General features: G+C 45.5%; 2 protein-coding genes across 3 annotated transcripts in view; one reads left to right on the top strand and one right to left on the bottom strand.

The window, feature by feature from the left end:
- Positions 1-383: 383 nt before the first annotated feature.
- AP5M1 (adaptor related protein complex 5 subunit mu 1) lies at positions 384-10990 on the bottom strand. The gene is made up of 8 exons (XM_084208623.1): positions 10865-10990; positions 5007-5652; positions 3496-3723; positions 2890-3029; positions 2096-2181; positions 1879-1994; positions 1538-1634; positions 384-522 (listed from the first exon to the last, which is right to left on the bottom strand). The coding sequence occupies exons 1-8, from the start codon at positions 10930-10932 to the stop codon at positions 440-442; spliced, it is 1464 nt and encodes a 487-aa protein (XP_084064749.1). The 5' UTR covers positions 10933-10990; the 3' UTR covers positions 384-439.
- A 56-nt stretch (positions 10991-11046) lies between these two features.
- Positions 11047-14781, top strand: part of EXOC5 (exocyst complex component 5) — a gene marked incomplete at its 5' end in the record, with an annotated part of 28010 nt that continues 24275 nt past the window's right edge. For both annotated transcript variants that reach the window (XM_084208622.1, XM_084208621.1), the window contains one exon: positions 11047-11194. In XM_084208622.1, coding sequence (XP_084064748.1) covers positions 11168-11194 — 27 coding nt within the window. The remainder of the gene's footprint in view (positions 11195-14781) is intronic.

The following is a 14781-nucleotide window of genomic DNA, read 5'->3' as shown; positions in this document are numbered from 1 at the left end:
TTGTAAAGATAACAGAACTTCTGCTTTGAGCTCTCTCTGAATGTGGAGTTTGATGAGATTCTTGTGACTTCAGGACAGGAATAGGATGCTGAAACCTTTCCCATCCTGCAATGGGAAACCAGAGAAGTAACTGGGGATCTCAATGTCTGTACCTGTAACACCAGGGACATATTTTTGTACCAGTTAAAATTAGAAGGGAAAATAAAACCAGCCACAGCAAGTACATTTCAAATTGTCCTCTCGAGGCTGTCAGCCAGAACTCAACCATTTAAACCCAACTTATGTTTTTTAGACAAATGACCTCTCGTCTTTCATCAACAGAATTTTTTAAGAACACAAGGAAAGCAAAAGTGCTGAAGAATATTTATTTTACTGTATTATGACATAAATCTCATTAACACTGTGCTTTGTTTAAATATTAAAATTATCCCCAAGTACATTAGTCAAGTAAGGGTTTGTATACCATAGGTGCTGGTGCTTTGGAATTCCAGATGTAGTAATCAGAAGAAATCAATTCCCGGGCTAAAGGGAAAAAAACAGGCAAGAAAAATAAGCATTACAGGGTGCCCCACAATCAGACATTCCTTCATCCAAGTTAAGTGACTACTAATCCATCCTTACCAGTTTACAGAAAAGGTATAATGGCCTCTTTAAACTGTAAGACTCTTATTATTATTTGAAAATCGTTTCTGATAATGAGACATTTAAAGTCTCAGCTTCAATTACCTTTACTAATGTATCAGTCATGAGCTTAAAATTCAAACAGAGGTTAAGTCAAAAGCAGGTGGATGGCTTGGATTTTGCTCAATGAATATAAATTGCACGCCCAATATAAAACATGAAAATGCTGCTTTTCCTGTGTTACAGTTTAGGGCTGAGTGTGACCTGTCACAAAATTAACAGTGTGGACCGTGCTTTTCAAAAGGCATTTACAGAGTTCTGCTACCATGACTGGCAGAAGTTGCAACAGAGAGATAGCTACAAATAAAAATGCTGCCATTAGGCAGAGCTGCTCAGGTTTAATGAGTGCTTCCTGCGTGCCATTTAGGGTAGTTTTGGTGCAGGCTTGGCTCATGTGTTAACAAACAGCAGATTTGGGTTCTGCTTCACACATTCTGTGTAGAGCCACATCCACCAAGAGGTGCTGGTGTGGTGACACTGAAGCAGCAGTGTCACCTTGCATGCAGGAGCTGAGTTCCGTACCTGGGTACTGCCAACCCACCCAAAATGTCTCTGATAAAGGTGTCCTAAAGAAGGGGCCAGACTAGGGAGGATCATTCCCTGTGTCCTCCAAAAAAGTTCTGCCATTATGGAGAGCATAGGAACCAGTACATGGCAGAGGGGAGAGAGCCCCAGAGAGAGGCTGACTTTGTAAGAGCTCTCCTTTCAAAGGGAGAGGCCTGTCCCTACTCCAGAGATGCTTTAAACATCACAAAAAACCCCAACTCAAAAGCAGAGAACAAAAGTCCAACTTTAGTTATGTAATTTTAGTCATTGATACCCAGTTCATAACTTCAATTCAATTTTAGCAACTCACATGCAGTAATTTTGGGCTTCCCTGGAACAAAGATCTGAACAGAATGCTGGTCTACGTAACATCCAGTAAGTGTAAAGTCTGGGATCCTAAAATACAGCTAAAAAAGAGAGGGAAAACACAATCAGATGCACATTGTCACCCTTGCTGTGCAAATCCTGGCAATCTGTGTCACATGCACATCTGTGTGTGCAAGGGTACTGCAAAGTGACAGGATGTCAGATCCTCTAGGCAGGAAAACAAAAATCCATGCTGAGAATATGAGATTTTAAATCAATGTATTTTCAATTGAAAACAATAAAAATTGGCTACTGAGGCCTCTTTTCCCAGAGCCCGTGACTTACTTGGACATAAGCAGTGTTCCCAGTGCACACATAATCAGTTGGGTGCTCTTTGCCTGCGGTGCCAAAAGACAGAGTTCCAGTCAGGGAAACCTCCAAAGATTTGGGGAACTTCTGTCCTAAAGGCAGAGACAGCATCCATTAGATGTCACACAGCTGTGCCCAGGCTGCAGAGAAGGGGCTGGGGCTGGAAGGGCAGTCACAGGGGGGAGGTCCTTACCAATGACCCAGACCAGGAGGCTCTTTTCCCGGGACAAATCCAGCTGGCCATGGCTAACTTTGTACTCTAACTGAGCAATGGGGCCCCTGCATGGGAGAGAGGAGAAATAAAACCACTGCAATTACTATCATTCAGCATTTGTAAATGCCTGTTTTGTTACAGAAAGCCAGGGAATGCTGACAGACATTATTTATGTGCATACAGACCAATCACACCTATCTGAGCACACTGCTAATTTATGAGAAGAAATTACAGAGCAGGAGGAAATCACTGTGCTCTCAGCCCAGTAATCATAAAGGAGCTGTTGATGTTTTAGTTCACTGATAGTGTTCTACTAACACTATGATCAGCATCAGCAACTTTGTATCATTCCATCTTTGAATTTTCATGATAATTAGGTGGCAGCACGGTCGTGGCAGCTGTCAGAGAGGCTTAGATGAAAACTATCGTTTTAATTTGAAATAACTATATTTTTGATAAGCTGATCTGCAGCTAGGATTAGCAGTCTTAAGGAACAGGTAACCCTGGGCTGGAAGTGATCTCCAGCTTAATCCACCTGGGGGATTGTGGCAGTGTTTCATGTGAGAAGGGAAACAGGATGAGCAACTAAGAAGCGTTTGGAATGTCACCAAATATTCTGGTATAATTCTGTATTCCACCTCATTTCACCAAGGTTGGTGTTCACTGGTAGCACCCTAATGGAGCATAATCTGTTATATTGAGCCCTAACAAGTTCATTTTGGGAAGATAACAGAGAAATGGATGAAATTTATTTAGGCTTTCTTTATTCTTACCTGTTGAAGAAAGGTATACGAGCTTCACAGTACTCAAAAGAATTCTTTATGCTTTCATGGAGCTTTAAATTAACTGTTATTTTTATCTGTGATCCCTCTTCAACGAGTTGGTAACATCCCAAAATTGGTGGAACAGGAACCTGGAAAAAACTATATTCATTCTCAAGATATATTAACACCATCACCACAAGATCAGTTATATACTGTGTTCATTGATAAAATACTTTAAAAAAGACCCCAAACATTAATTAGTGACTGTGCTAAACTCCTCAGGCTGCTTGTGGTAACGGAGACTTGGGGGGCATGCACTTGACATCTCAGCCTGGATATCATTTCCCTAATTCAGCATTTAAGTGGCTGATTTAAAGGAAGAGCAGCATTGCCAAGCAAAGATATCAGTAACTCCTGAGCATGACTCAAGACAACTCAAGTCCTTAAGTGCCTTCCAAGCAGTATATTACATAAAAACCATATTTATATAATGTTTTGTTATCTATATTGGACTCAAACTCACTCCAGCATGCCCATGTGGGCTGATGCCCACAGAGGTGTTTTCATTTCTGTTTGAACACTAACAGAAATAGTTAGACAGGAGTGTGCTGTTACCTGGGAAGTGTAGTAACACAGGTCAAAGGAATCTGAAGGAGGAATGAAAGGGAATTTGTAGGGTCCATTATACACAGAATCATGCAGGGGCTCAGCACTGGTGGACAGGAGCATGGCAGGGTCCACGGAGGTCACACAGTGATGGACCACAATGTCCTGGAGCGGGGGCGCGTTCGTCGGCAGCGTCAGGCTGAGGGTGACGTTTGGTGCAGATCCCTCGATGTCACACTTGGCAAAAGGAAGTCAAGGCATTATTCTAAAATACCTGAATCAAGTCACAACGAGATGTTCAAAAATAAACCACATTTTTAGCATTAAAAATAAATAAAATCCCTACCAATTTTCAGTTGGCTTTGATCATTAGTACTAACCACCAGTAGTAAGACATCGGTCTCACACTTGCTGGCAATTTAATTAATTAGGTTGTTTTTACAACATCCACTTAATGGATTCCAGCATGTTCTGGATGGCCTCTGTGGTCCCATGCCAGCTCTGTCACAGCAGAGTGTCCCTTGTCTCATCCCCAGCAGGCCACAATCACACCTCAGCTTTCTTCTTGCAAAAGAACATCCACCCACCCTGCAAAATGACCTGGGAATTGTCCCTCTGAGAGCAGGAAGTTGCTCACCCACACAATCCCTACCAGCATGGCAGGTGGGAAGTGACCCAGGCTTTGCAAGTGCAGCATTTAGGTCGGCCTCCTTTGGAGATGAGATTCCCACTGCATGCAAATAATTAAATTCCCACTTTATTAGCAGGTCTCCTTCCTTGTAAAACACTGGCAGTTCCAAATACAGTGTGCCAAGATAATATTGTGTGCTTCCTAAGCATAATTCAAAACAAAGAATGAATGACAGTACAAATTATAGTTACAAATTTTAATATATTTCATCATTATATGGATGCATTGAGTAAATAGCCCCAAATTTGTAGAATTAAACAATGAGATATTTTAAAATTAAATAATATCCAGGGAAGCCCATCCTTTGAAGTGTCCAAGGCCTGGCTGGACAGGGTTTGGAGCAACCTGGTCTAGTGGAAGGTGTCCCTGCCCGTGGCAGGGGGTTGGAATGAGATGATCTTTAAGGTACCTTCCAACCCAAACCATTCTGGGATTCTACAATGAAAACCACTGTCACATACAAACCATCCAGGATTATACAACCAATTTCTTTATCAACTCTTCTTATGTCATGAAACACCAGCATCTGTGGGATCAAAATGTTGTTGTAGCAGAATAAGGAAGAACAGAATAATAAACTTTCATTTGGCAGGAAAAATAATTAAAAATGCTTATGTAAAGACACTTATGGAAGACACTTAGACATCTCAGCCTGGTTATATTTTGTCTAATTTACACATTTCAGTGGTTCATTTAAAGTAAGAGCCGTGTGGCCAAGCAGTCAAAGGTACCAGTAACTCCTGAATGTGACTCAGACAACAAAAATCGGGAAGATTTTCAACTCAATACATCATTTTACATCAAATGAGTATTTACTTTGCACTCTCACCTTGCAGTTCACAGCTCCATAAACTTGCCACGTGTCCACCACATCCCTCTGGTCATACTGCATACACTTGACCTTCTCAGTGATGCAGACATTGACCTGGGGTTTGCCCTTGTAGGTGCTGGATCTCCAGGCCGGCTGCTCCTTATCCACAGGCATCTCCTGGATGTCATCAAAGGAGCTGTTCAGGCTGCGGATGTTGGTGTTCAGGGGGGTGCCCAGGGGACAGGCCTGGAACAGCAGAGTTCGGAGCTGCCCGACCTTGAAGCTCAGCTCAGCCTCGTTTTTCCTGCTGGGAGAGATGTAGTCCATGATGCCCAGCAAGAGAGCCAGTCCCTGGGAGAGCCCGCTGACGGTGAGGAGGGGCGGCCGTGGCTCCAGGCTCCCCTCCACCAGCGGCACACAGGCATAGATGAGGCCGCTCTTGTGGAAGGCCAGCACGGGCCAGAGCTCGCCCGCGGCGGTGGACACGGAATGCACGCAGGAGTGGTTGATCCTGGTGCAGGTGTCCCGCTGCTCCACGAAAAGGTGCTCGTCCACCAGCTTCAGCTCCAAGAGCAGGGCCTTGAGGAAGGCGCTGTCCGAGGGGATGGGGATGTGCGTGGAGCCGTTGAAGGCCTCGGCGCGCAGCTCCACCGTGGGGTAGCGCCTGCGGGGAGGGAAGCGGAGCGGTTGTTGGAACCCAGGGTACAGGGAATATTTCTGTCTGCTCTTAGGGGTGCTGACTCCCAGAGAAGCACTGCTTCTCAGTGCCCCGTGCTGCTGGAACCCAGGGCACAGGGAATATTTCTCTGCCTGACTCCCAGAGAAGCACTGTTTCTCAGTGCCCTGCACCGCTGGAACCCAGGGCACAGGGAATATTTCTCTGCCTGACTCCCAGAGAAGAACTGCTTCTCAGTGCCCCGTGCTGCTGGAACCCAGGGCACAGGGAATATTTCTCTGCCTGACTCCCAGAGAAGCACTGCTTCTCAGTGCCCTGCACCGCTGGAACCCAGGGCACAGGGAATATTTCTCCGCCTGACTCCCGGAGAAGCACTGCTTCTCAGTGCCCTGCACTGCTGGAACCCAGGGCACAGGGAATATTTCTGTCTGCTCTGAGGGGTCCTGACTCCCAGAGAAGCGCTGCCTTTAACCTTTGCCCATGGAGAGGGCTTCCAAGACTTCAGGATAGACTAGAGTCTACCAGAATGTGAAATAGATAATACTGCAGTTTGTCACTGGATGAGAAATTTAGGTTTTGGAAGTATGGAAGTAGATAGGAAGCAAGATGGAGGATTTCGGGCATTGACTCGGAATGTTTCTTCTTCATCTGCTCCATTTTCTGCACTGTTGGTGGCACAGGATGATTGGGTGAGGAAAGCCACAGTGCAGAGGTTACATGGACAGACAAGGGATGAGTTATTGGTAGAAAGCTGGAAATAAAGTACGTTTTAAGAGTTAATTGGATGAAACAACTTTAAAAGCCCTTGAAACTGTACATCTGTAGCCATTTTGTGGTGCCTTCCTGCACACTAAGTCTGGTGTAGACGGCGTGCCAGAAACGTTGATAACAATAAACAACAAGCTGAAGACTGAAAAAGTCCCGTGCATCCCTCTATCCTGGCACAGAACTGTCACAGGAGGGTTTCCCCCATCAGGGGAGCCCCTTGTGGGGCCCAATGAGAGGGACAAAACACAGAACGCTCCTTTGTGCCGCCCAAAATATCATCCCAAACCAGTTTCCAGGGGCAGAACCACCCAAGCCCTCTTCTGGCTGCAAAAGCACTATGAAAATCTTGGGATTACTGTTATTGGGTTTCTCTTCATTATTCAAACAACTCCCCAAAACCTGCTGGGCCCAAAAATAACCTTGTGTACATGGAAGCTTGCAGCAACTTGACAGAAGCAATGGTGGGATCAGAACACAAATGACTGTCAGTAAAACCATTCCATGAGTAGTTAGGATTCTTTCTATCAAGTCCAAACTTTGAGTAAACACAGTCTCATGAATAAATATCTAGTTTTTAAACTAAAATGTGAATCTGTCCATTTATGGTGGCTGTCACACAAAGGGACAGGATTTTTGTATGACACTAAGGAATGATTCCCACCAGTGCAGAACTTCAAAATATTTCTAAGAGGCGAGATCACACTGAAGACAAGTTCTCAGATATTTAAGAAAATGGATGTTCTATGTAATAAAATGCAACTACAACAGCTTTTTGACTAGATAGAGTATAGTAGTGCTACAGCTTTGCTGCTAAAACAATAACAATAATAATAATTCCACACTGCACACGCAATATATATGACTTAAAGCTTTTATGACTTTTTCATAATTTCATTTTATCAAGTATTTAAGAGGTAATGATAATGTCATGGACAGAGGTTTTGTACAATTTAGACTTGCTATGTTGTACCAACATATATCTTTAATTTCAAATTTTCTAATGTAATATTTGAGGAATATCATATTAACTGTTTAAAACTGTATCTGGGATTTTTTTTGACCTGCAGCAGTAGTGTTTTTTAAAGGGGAGTGGGATGAATTTCTTTTCAAGGTAACCTAAATCCATCAAGAGGAACTGAGGAGTTGTCTTTTAAATAAATAGCTGAGAAAAGAAAAAAATATTACTTCCATGAATGCACTGGTTTTGCCCTGGTTTGGAACTGCAGACTCCCCTGAGTGTCTCTTACATGAAGTCTGGCTTTCCTACATTCTGTTTTGTGGATTCCCTCAGTAATTATCCACAGACCCTCAGAGTGCCCCTCACAGGTCACACACACAAAATTAAATCACTTTATGGATCACCTTGTAGCAGATGTTCTCAGATGTTTGTTTGCACTCAGAGCCATGCTTGTACGCCAACATGGGAGGAAAAACTGCACAGATATATAAAGGCCCTCATTTGGTGTCCTTTTTTTGCCATCTTTTTAAAGACACATTGACAGTCTGCTTCCTAAATTGCCATGGAACTTGCAAGCCCAGCACTGTGGGACTTTGTTATATCTATGACCTCCATCTGCAGCACTTCCCTCCTGCTCCTGAGCACTTCCATGGATCTTATCCTGTGGCCTCCAAGTCCCACCTACATCTTCTCTTAAGTGAGTAGCTGCAGGCAGCTACACTTCCTCAGGCTTATTTTCAGTGACTGTGCTTTTTTTTCTAATCGGGCATCAAGGACTTTTGGGGTTTTTTTTTTTTTTTTTTTTTTGCTAAGGGAAAAGCAAACATAGACAGAGCAAAGCCAGAGCTACAAAATTCATAAACAGGATACAGATGACAGCAAAATACCTGCCTGTGGTCTCACATTTGACTCTGAAGAGCAAAGAAACAAAGTGGGTTTACAGCTCTAAAATTTATGAGGCTTTACAGAGCCAGGGTGTTGATAAGAGGCTATGTGTAACCTTGGTGAGCAGCTCTTATTTTTGGCCAACATTTCCAAAACAAGGGAAGAGGAGATGATTCATTCTGGTTTTGTCTTAGTCAAGTCCCAGTCTCTCTGCTCCATTTGCTGAACCTGTCCCCACACCACAGCAGTCTCTTCCCCTTCCCACTGAATTTTACCAGCTGAGTCATTAGATCATTAGTTAGCCCTTCAGATCCCAGTTTTCCAGTATACCCTTCTAATAAGTGATGCAAACTTAAAAAAAAGAGATGAAAGTTTCCAGGGATGAATGAGCTTTGGTGACTCAAGAGAGAGACCATCCTCGTTGCCTGAATTAAGTTATGATCAGCTCAAAAAAAAAAAAAAAAAAAAAAGGGGGAGGGGGAATGCTTTGATGTCCCCGATTTCTTCCCTGAGGTCAAAGATCAGGGCTCACGTATCTCCAGCTGAGTGCCTAAGTCCTGAAACCAACAGTTTCCATGTGATCCGGGCATTCTTTATATTGTCTGCGTGCTTTGTTGAATTTAAGGTCAGTTAGGAGGATAAACTTGGGGCTTCCACAGCCCTATTATTTCCTCTGGGAACTTGAAAGATCTAAGTCTGGAAATCACTTGAAGCATCGAGGATAGTTTGCCCTTTTCAAAGGAGTGCTACTCCTTGTCTCTGGCACTCACTGTGTGACAAGTCACTTCAGACACCGCTGTCACCAGCCCCCCCTGCTCCGTGGTGATTACACTCTCCGAGGTTTTGGGGACAAGGCTTTCTCTTTATCTGTGTTTGTAGAGGGGAGGCCTCTTCTCTAGTCCTGTAGGTAATACAAGGACCATAATACTAATCCTAAAACAATCAGAGGAGTGTCCAATGGAGAGATCTGTCTGCACCTGAAGATGGCAGATAGTCATCTTACATTTTTCTTAGTTGTTTTTTCTTTTACTCCTAGGTTCTCTCTTTGGTTTTACTGAATTCAGACTAGGACTGTAGGTCACTTTATCCAGGTCTTTGGTTTTTTTTCCCCACAAACTTTCCCTAGCCCCATTTATTTTTCTTCTCATTGTCTGGATTTCTCTGAAGTCACAGAAGAAAAAAAAAGGGTAGCAAATCTTACCAGCCCAGCAAAAGTAACCTGCCTAGTCCAAAGTCTTCCTTTATACCTGCAAGAATTCTGAATAAAAACTGTTCCTTTGGAGGACTCTTTAGTGTTCAATAACTTAAAAGTCCTCCAATAACTTTAAAAAATGTATTTATATGCAAAAATTATTATCAAATGGAAAGTTGAATTTCTGTCTGAAAATACTATTTTATATACAGCTACAGAACAACATGAAGAGAATATAAGTAAAATACAAGCAATAATATATGCTTTCTACCTTGCCCATTTTGTTAATCTGACAGTATTTCACAATCACTGCCTTGTGCTTCGCCATGTTAGGAAGGAGAAGAGCTGGGCAAAATGTTTACAAGTGACAAAGAAGAAAGAGGAACTGAGCAAGGAAACTCTCGTGCAAAATGCAGAAGCTGTGAAAAAGCTCCCGTACTTAACAGCACATTACGTGACCCTGATTCTGACCTTTGGAAAATCAGAGTCAGAAACGCACAGCATCCAGCGGCGCTGGGACAAGACGAGGGATTTCTTCAGTATCAGATGGTTTTGGTGTTTTTGCATCCGCCCCACAGGGCAGCAGAGTCCCCCAGGACACCCAGACCCCCAGAGCACCCAATCCCCCCAAAACACCAGGATTTCCTCCAGGACACCCAGACCCCCAGAGCACCCGATCCCCCCAGAACACCAGGATTTCCTCCAGGACACCCAGACCCCCAGAGCACCAGGATTTCCTCCAGGACACCCAGATCCCAAGAACCCCCCAGAGCAGCAGGATTTCCTCCAGGACACCCGGACCCCCAGAGCACCCCAGAGCAGCAGGATTTCCTCCAGGACACCCAGATCCCCAGAAGCCCCCAGAGCACCAGGATTTCCTTCAGAGCTTCCAGACCCCCACAGCACCCGAACTCCCCAGGGCATCAGGATTTCCTCCAGGACACCCAGACCCCCAGAGCACCCCAGAGCACCAGGATTTCCTCCAGGACACCCGGACCCCCAGAGCACCCCAGAGCAGCAGGATTTCCTCCAGGACACCCAGATCCCCAGAAGCCCCCAGAGCACCAGGATTTCCTTCAGAACTTCCAGACCCCCACAGCACCCCAGCTCCCCAGGGCATCAGGATTTCCTCCAGGACACCCAGATCCCCACAGCACCCGGGCCCCCTCAGGAACATCCGCGCCCCCTGAGGGCAGCCGCTCTCCGCAGGGCTCCCGGTTCCCTCCATAGCATCCAAGAGCATCTGCTCCCCACACGAACACCCGGCCCCTCCAGAGCACTCGGGTCCCTCCAGCGCACTCGCATCCCTTCTAGATCACCGGGACTCCCCAGGGCACCCCGTCCCACCCTCGGACCTGCCCAGCTGTGCCCGCGCCCCTCCCGGGTACCGTGGCTACCTGGAGAAGAGCACGGTGCCGCCGGCCGCGGGGTCGTGCCTGAGGAGCCATACCGCCCGCAGGGCCATGCCGACGGTGGCGACCGTGGCGGTGATGCCGCCGGTGCCGATGGCGGCCGGGGAGGAGCCGCGGCCGCGCCGTGACCGCCCGGCACAGCCCCATTTCCGGCGGGCGGAGGCGGCGCCGCGGCCGCCGCTGCTGCTGCCGGGGCGGGGGGCACAATGGGCGGCAGCGGCGGGGCGGCGGTGGCGAAGGGGCGCTGAGGGATCGCCGCTCTCCTTCTATCCCTCCCTCCCTGCGGCCATGGCCACCACGGCCGAGCTCTTCGAGGTAGGTGCGGGCCCCGCGGTGCTGGCCGGGCCGGCTGGGCTGGCTGAGGGGATGCGGCGGCCTCTCCCTGGGGAAGGGCGGGCGGTGTGTGGGGCTGGGGAAGCGGCGGAGCCCCGGTGCCGCCCCGCGGGGTGCGGTGCCCGCCGTGCCCCGCTGCAGGGCCTCCCTCCCGGCCGGCTCCCGGCAGCGGGCGGGTGACAGGGCCACGCCAGGCCCGGCCCCGCGCTCCTCCTGCCGAAGGCACCCCTTCGTCTGACCCCGGCGCGGTGGTGACAGTGGGGCTGGGATGGAATAAAGAAATGACTTTGCCCTCCCTTTACCCGCGGTGGAAGCGGGGCACGGAAGGAGAATGGCTCAGCCAAGGCCACGCAGGAGCTGGGCAGGAATAGCAGGAGTCTGTCAGATTCTTCCCGGGGAATTACAGAATGCCCTAAGTTGGAAGAGACGTAGGAGGATCATCTCCATCCTGAAGGGAGCCTGCAAGAAAGATGGAGAGGGGGCTTTTAACAGGAATGTGTAGTGACAGGACAGGGGGAATAGCTTTAAACTGAAAGAGAGCAGGTTTAGGTTAGATATGAGGAAGAATGATATCACCCTTTCGACTGTGAGGGTGGTGAGGCCCAGGCACAGAGAAGCTGTGGCTGCCCAGTCCCTGGCAGTGCCCAAGGCCAGGTTGGATGGGGTGTGGAGCAACCTGGGATAGTGGAAAGTGTCCCTGCCCATGGCAGGGGGTTGGAACGAGATGATCCTTGAGGTCTCTTCCAGCCCAAACCCTTTTGTGATTCTGTAGCTTCAGCTTCTGGCCTGGACCATGACCTCTCATGGTGTGAACTGTGATAAACAGAAAGTGTGTGGTGTCCCCACTTCTTCTTCACAGCGACATGGTGTCATCCCCAGGTGTGCTCTATTTGCTCTCCAAGTCAACTCAAGAGCTGGTTGTTCTTCTGGTGGGTTGTCACTGGGACTCACTTTGCCCAGCCTTCAGGAAAGAATCTTCTTGTTTCTCTGGAAGATCCTATGTCTGGGGTTTACGTCAATGCATTGTGTGCATTTGAATTTATGAATCATTGTGATGGCACACGAGTGTTATGACTCACATCTTTTGGTTTGCAAAGCTTTGAAAAATAGCAGGACTAAAATGCTGTGTTCCTGTAGCTGGATGCCAGGTTTTGTACTCTCCCTGTGCCATTCTAAGAGCCCCTTGATTTCTCAACATGATGACAGTGCCATCCTGTTCTTTGTGGGGTATTGAGTGTGAGGTAATTTGGATATGGAAGGAAAACCGTGTGCTTTGGCTGCTTTGGGTCGTGCAACAACTTCTTCCATTTTGCAATAGCAATAAAGATGAAATTGCAAATTAGGTGAGACTTTTGCCTGAAGTTCGGGGCTAGAAATTATGGTTTTCCAACATGGAATCCAGTATTTCTGTCTCTCCTGCTTTCACTTCTCTTTCACTCCAAAGACAAGAGAATTTATGTTAATGTCCACTAATTTAATGTTGCCTACTTGGTCAGTTTGAAATTTCTGCCTTATATAAGAACATAAAAATGTGCTTGTTTTGGGAGTGGCCCTTAGCTGTCTGCTGAGGGTGGAATTTGGTTATCATATTTTCATGAGTGTTTGTTTTAAGTACATTTCAATACAGATACGGGAAATTGTGTAGCAGAATCTGTGCTGAAAATGTGCACAACATGGACTGAATTCTCCCTCACACAACTTAAAGCATAATTTAACAGTGGATACTTCTAAACTGGTTTTTAATCTGGCTCTGTCCAGTGTAGTTTCATTTGTAAACACCAGATCAAACCAGGTTATGACCCACTTCAGGCATATCTCTTATTAAATCAGGAGTATTGGCTGAATGGATGGGATCACGTTAATTCATCTGGAGCCAGAGGGAAGTTCAAAGCTGAAGAAATTGACTGTTGGGGCTCATCTGATAACAGGCAAAGGACTTGCAAATGACATTTGTAATAGCTGATTTTCAGCAATTTCTGCAGAACAGGATAGGAGACTTAAAGTGGGAGCTAGGCTGTCAGCTATGAGTAACCCTGTTATCAGGATAGCATTTAAAACAGCAAATGTGTATGGAAGGGACAACTAAAGTAAAAACTTTTAGATCTGCAGTGGAACCTGGAAAATCATGTCTTAGAAAGACACTGTTGAACTTCATTTATTCCATATAAATCAAGTAGATTATTTTTAGCACACCCTCTGTGGAAAATTGGAAGAAAAAACTAATTTTATTTCTTTATTGATCAATATCCTGCACATACTATCCACTGCAGTTAATAATACAGAACAGTGTTTATATGATTAAAAAACTGAAGGACAGGTCTCCTGTGTAAGTGTTCTTGGAAGAACAGGTATTTTCCAGGAAGGGAGCTGCAGGTGGTCTGTGTACAGGTGCACCCAAGGAATATTTAGAGGTGTATAGAGGCATGATGGTTGGAGAAAGATTGGCATTATAATATTTTTGGGCTTCTGAGGCATCTAAATCAGATTTCCTTAGGGGAAGAGGCTTGCAGAAAAACTTTGTAAATGTTGTTTTACAAAAATGAAAAAATATTCAAAGCCATTATATGTGTGTAGGTGAATTATCTTTTAGCAGGGAGAAATGGAGAAAATGTTATCTGCACACACAGAGTGTCAGTAAATCCTTTATTCAGAGTTCTTCCATGCTTGGCTTTAGTATCCTTGTAACCAGAGTGGTGCATCAGCTGAATTACAGGATCTTCACAGGAAAATGTGTGGATTTTCATATATAAGAGGAGTCCTGCAAGGAGCCCTGAGGTAATTGGGAAGCTGGAGGCCTCCCCTGAAGGGAATGTTACTGCACTGAATGACTCATTTCACCTATAATTAAATTACAAAAGTGTTCCAAACTTTTAGATACCAAGGTGGCATAAGGAGGGAATTTACACTTGGCATGAAAATGTGGCATTGTGGCTTTTGATGAAAAGGATTCTTGCAAAGGAAACTTCACGTTGTGTATCAGGAAGAACTTGGTTAAGGAGATGAGTGACTTGCAGGGAAATTGTATTTATGTGGTATCAACTAGTTATTTTTGAAGTTTAGCCAAGGAGGCTGAGCACAACGCAGTTACTTGAGTCAGTCTGTGCATGAGGAGTTGCTGAGTGATAAAATTTCTGCCATGTTTGTCAGCATTCAGTGTGTAAAAAAGTATATTTAAAAACCTTTTATCTTCCTGGTTAGTGGCTGGGCCTGACTGGTTAAGGCATAATTTGTTTCTGAGGAGACAGACCTTGAACAGGCAATATTTGCTTTTCAACCCTTGGTTTTACTTTCAAAACTAAATCTGTATTGCTGGTTTTCCCCTCCTTATTCCTTGTGACAAAGTTTCAGACATATTGATACAGTAACCAACGTAATCCTCTTGAGATCTCTTTATTTTTTACCATTTTCATTTTTTTTCAACCAAGTTTTATCAAAAGCAGTGGTGGCATATTCAGTTGTTTCATCAAATACTGCTATTAGCCAGAGCCCCTCCCAGCTCTGTTTTGGGTTGTTTCACACTTTTAGAACTGTTGCTGCTTATAATTCAAAAGCTTTCTATAAAATCCTGG

This window comes from Fringilla coelebs, assembly GCF_963513975.1.
Source record: "Fringilla coelebs genome assembly, chromosome: 6".
Classification (NCBI taxonomy): Eukaryota; Metazoa; Chordata; class Aves; order Passeriformes; family Fringillidae; genus Fringilla; species Fringilla coelebs.
The sequence above is the reverse complement of the archived record's forward strand: the minus strand, read 5'-3'. Positions and strand labels throughout refer to the sequence as shown.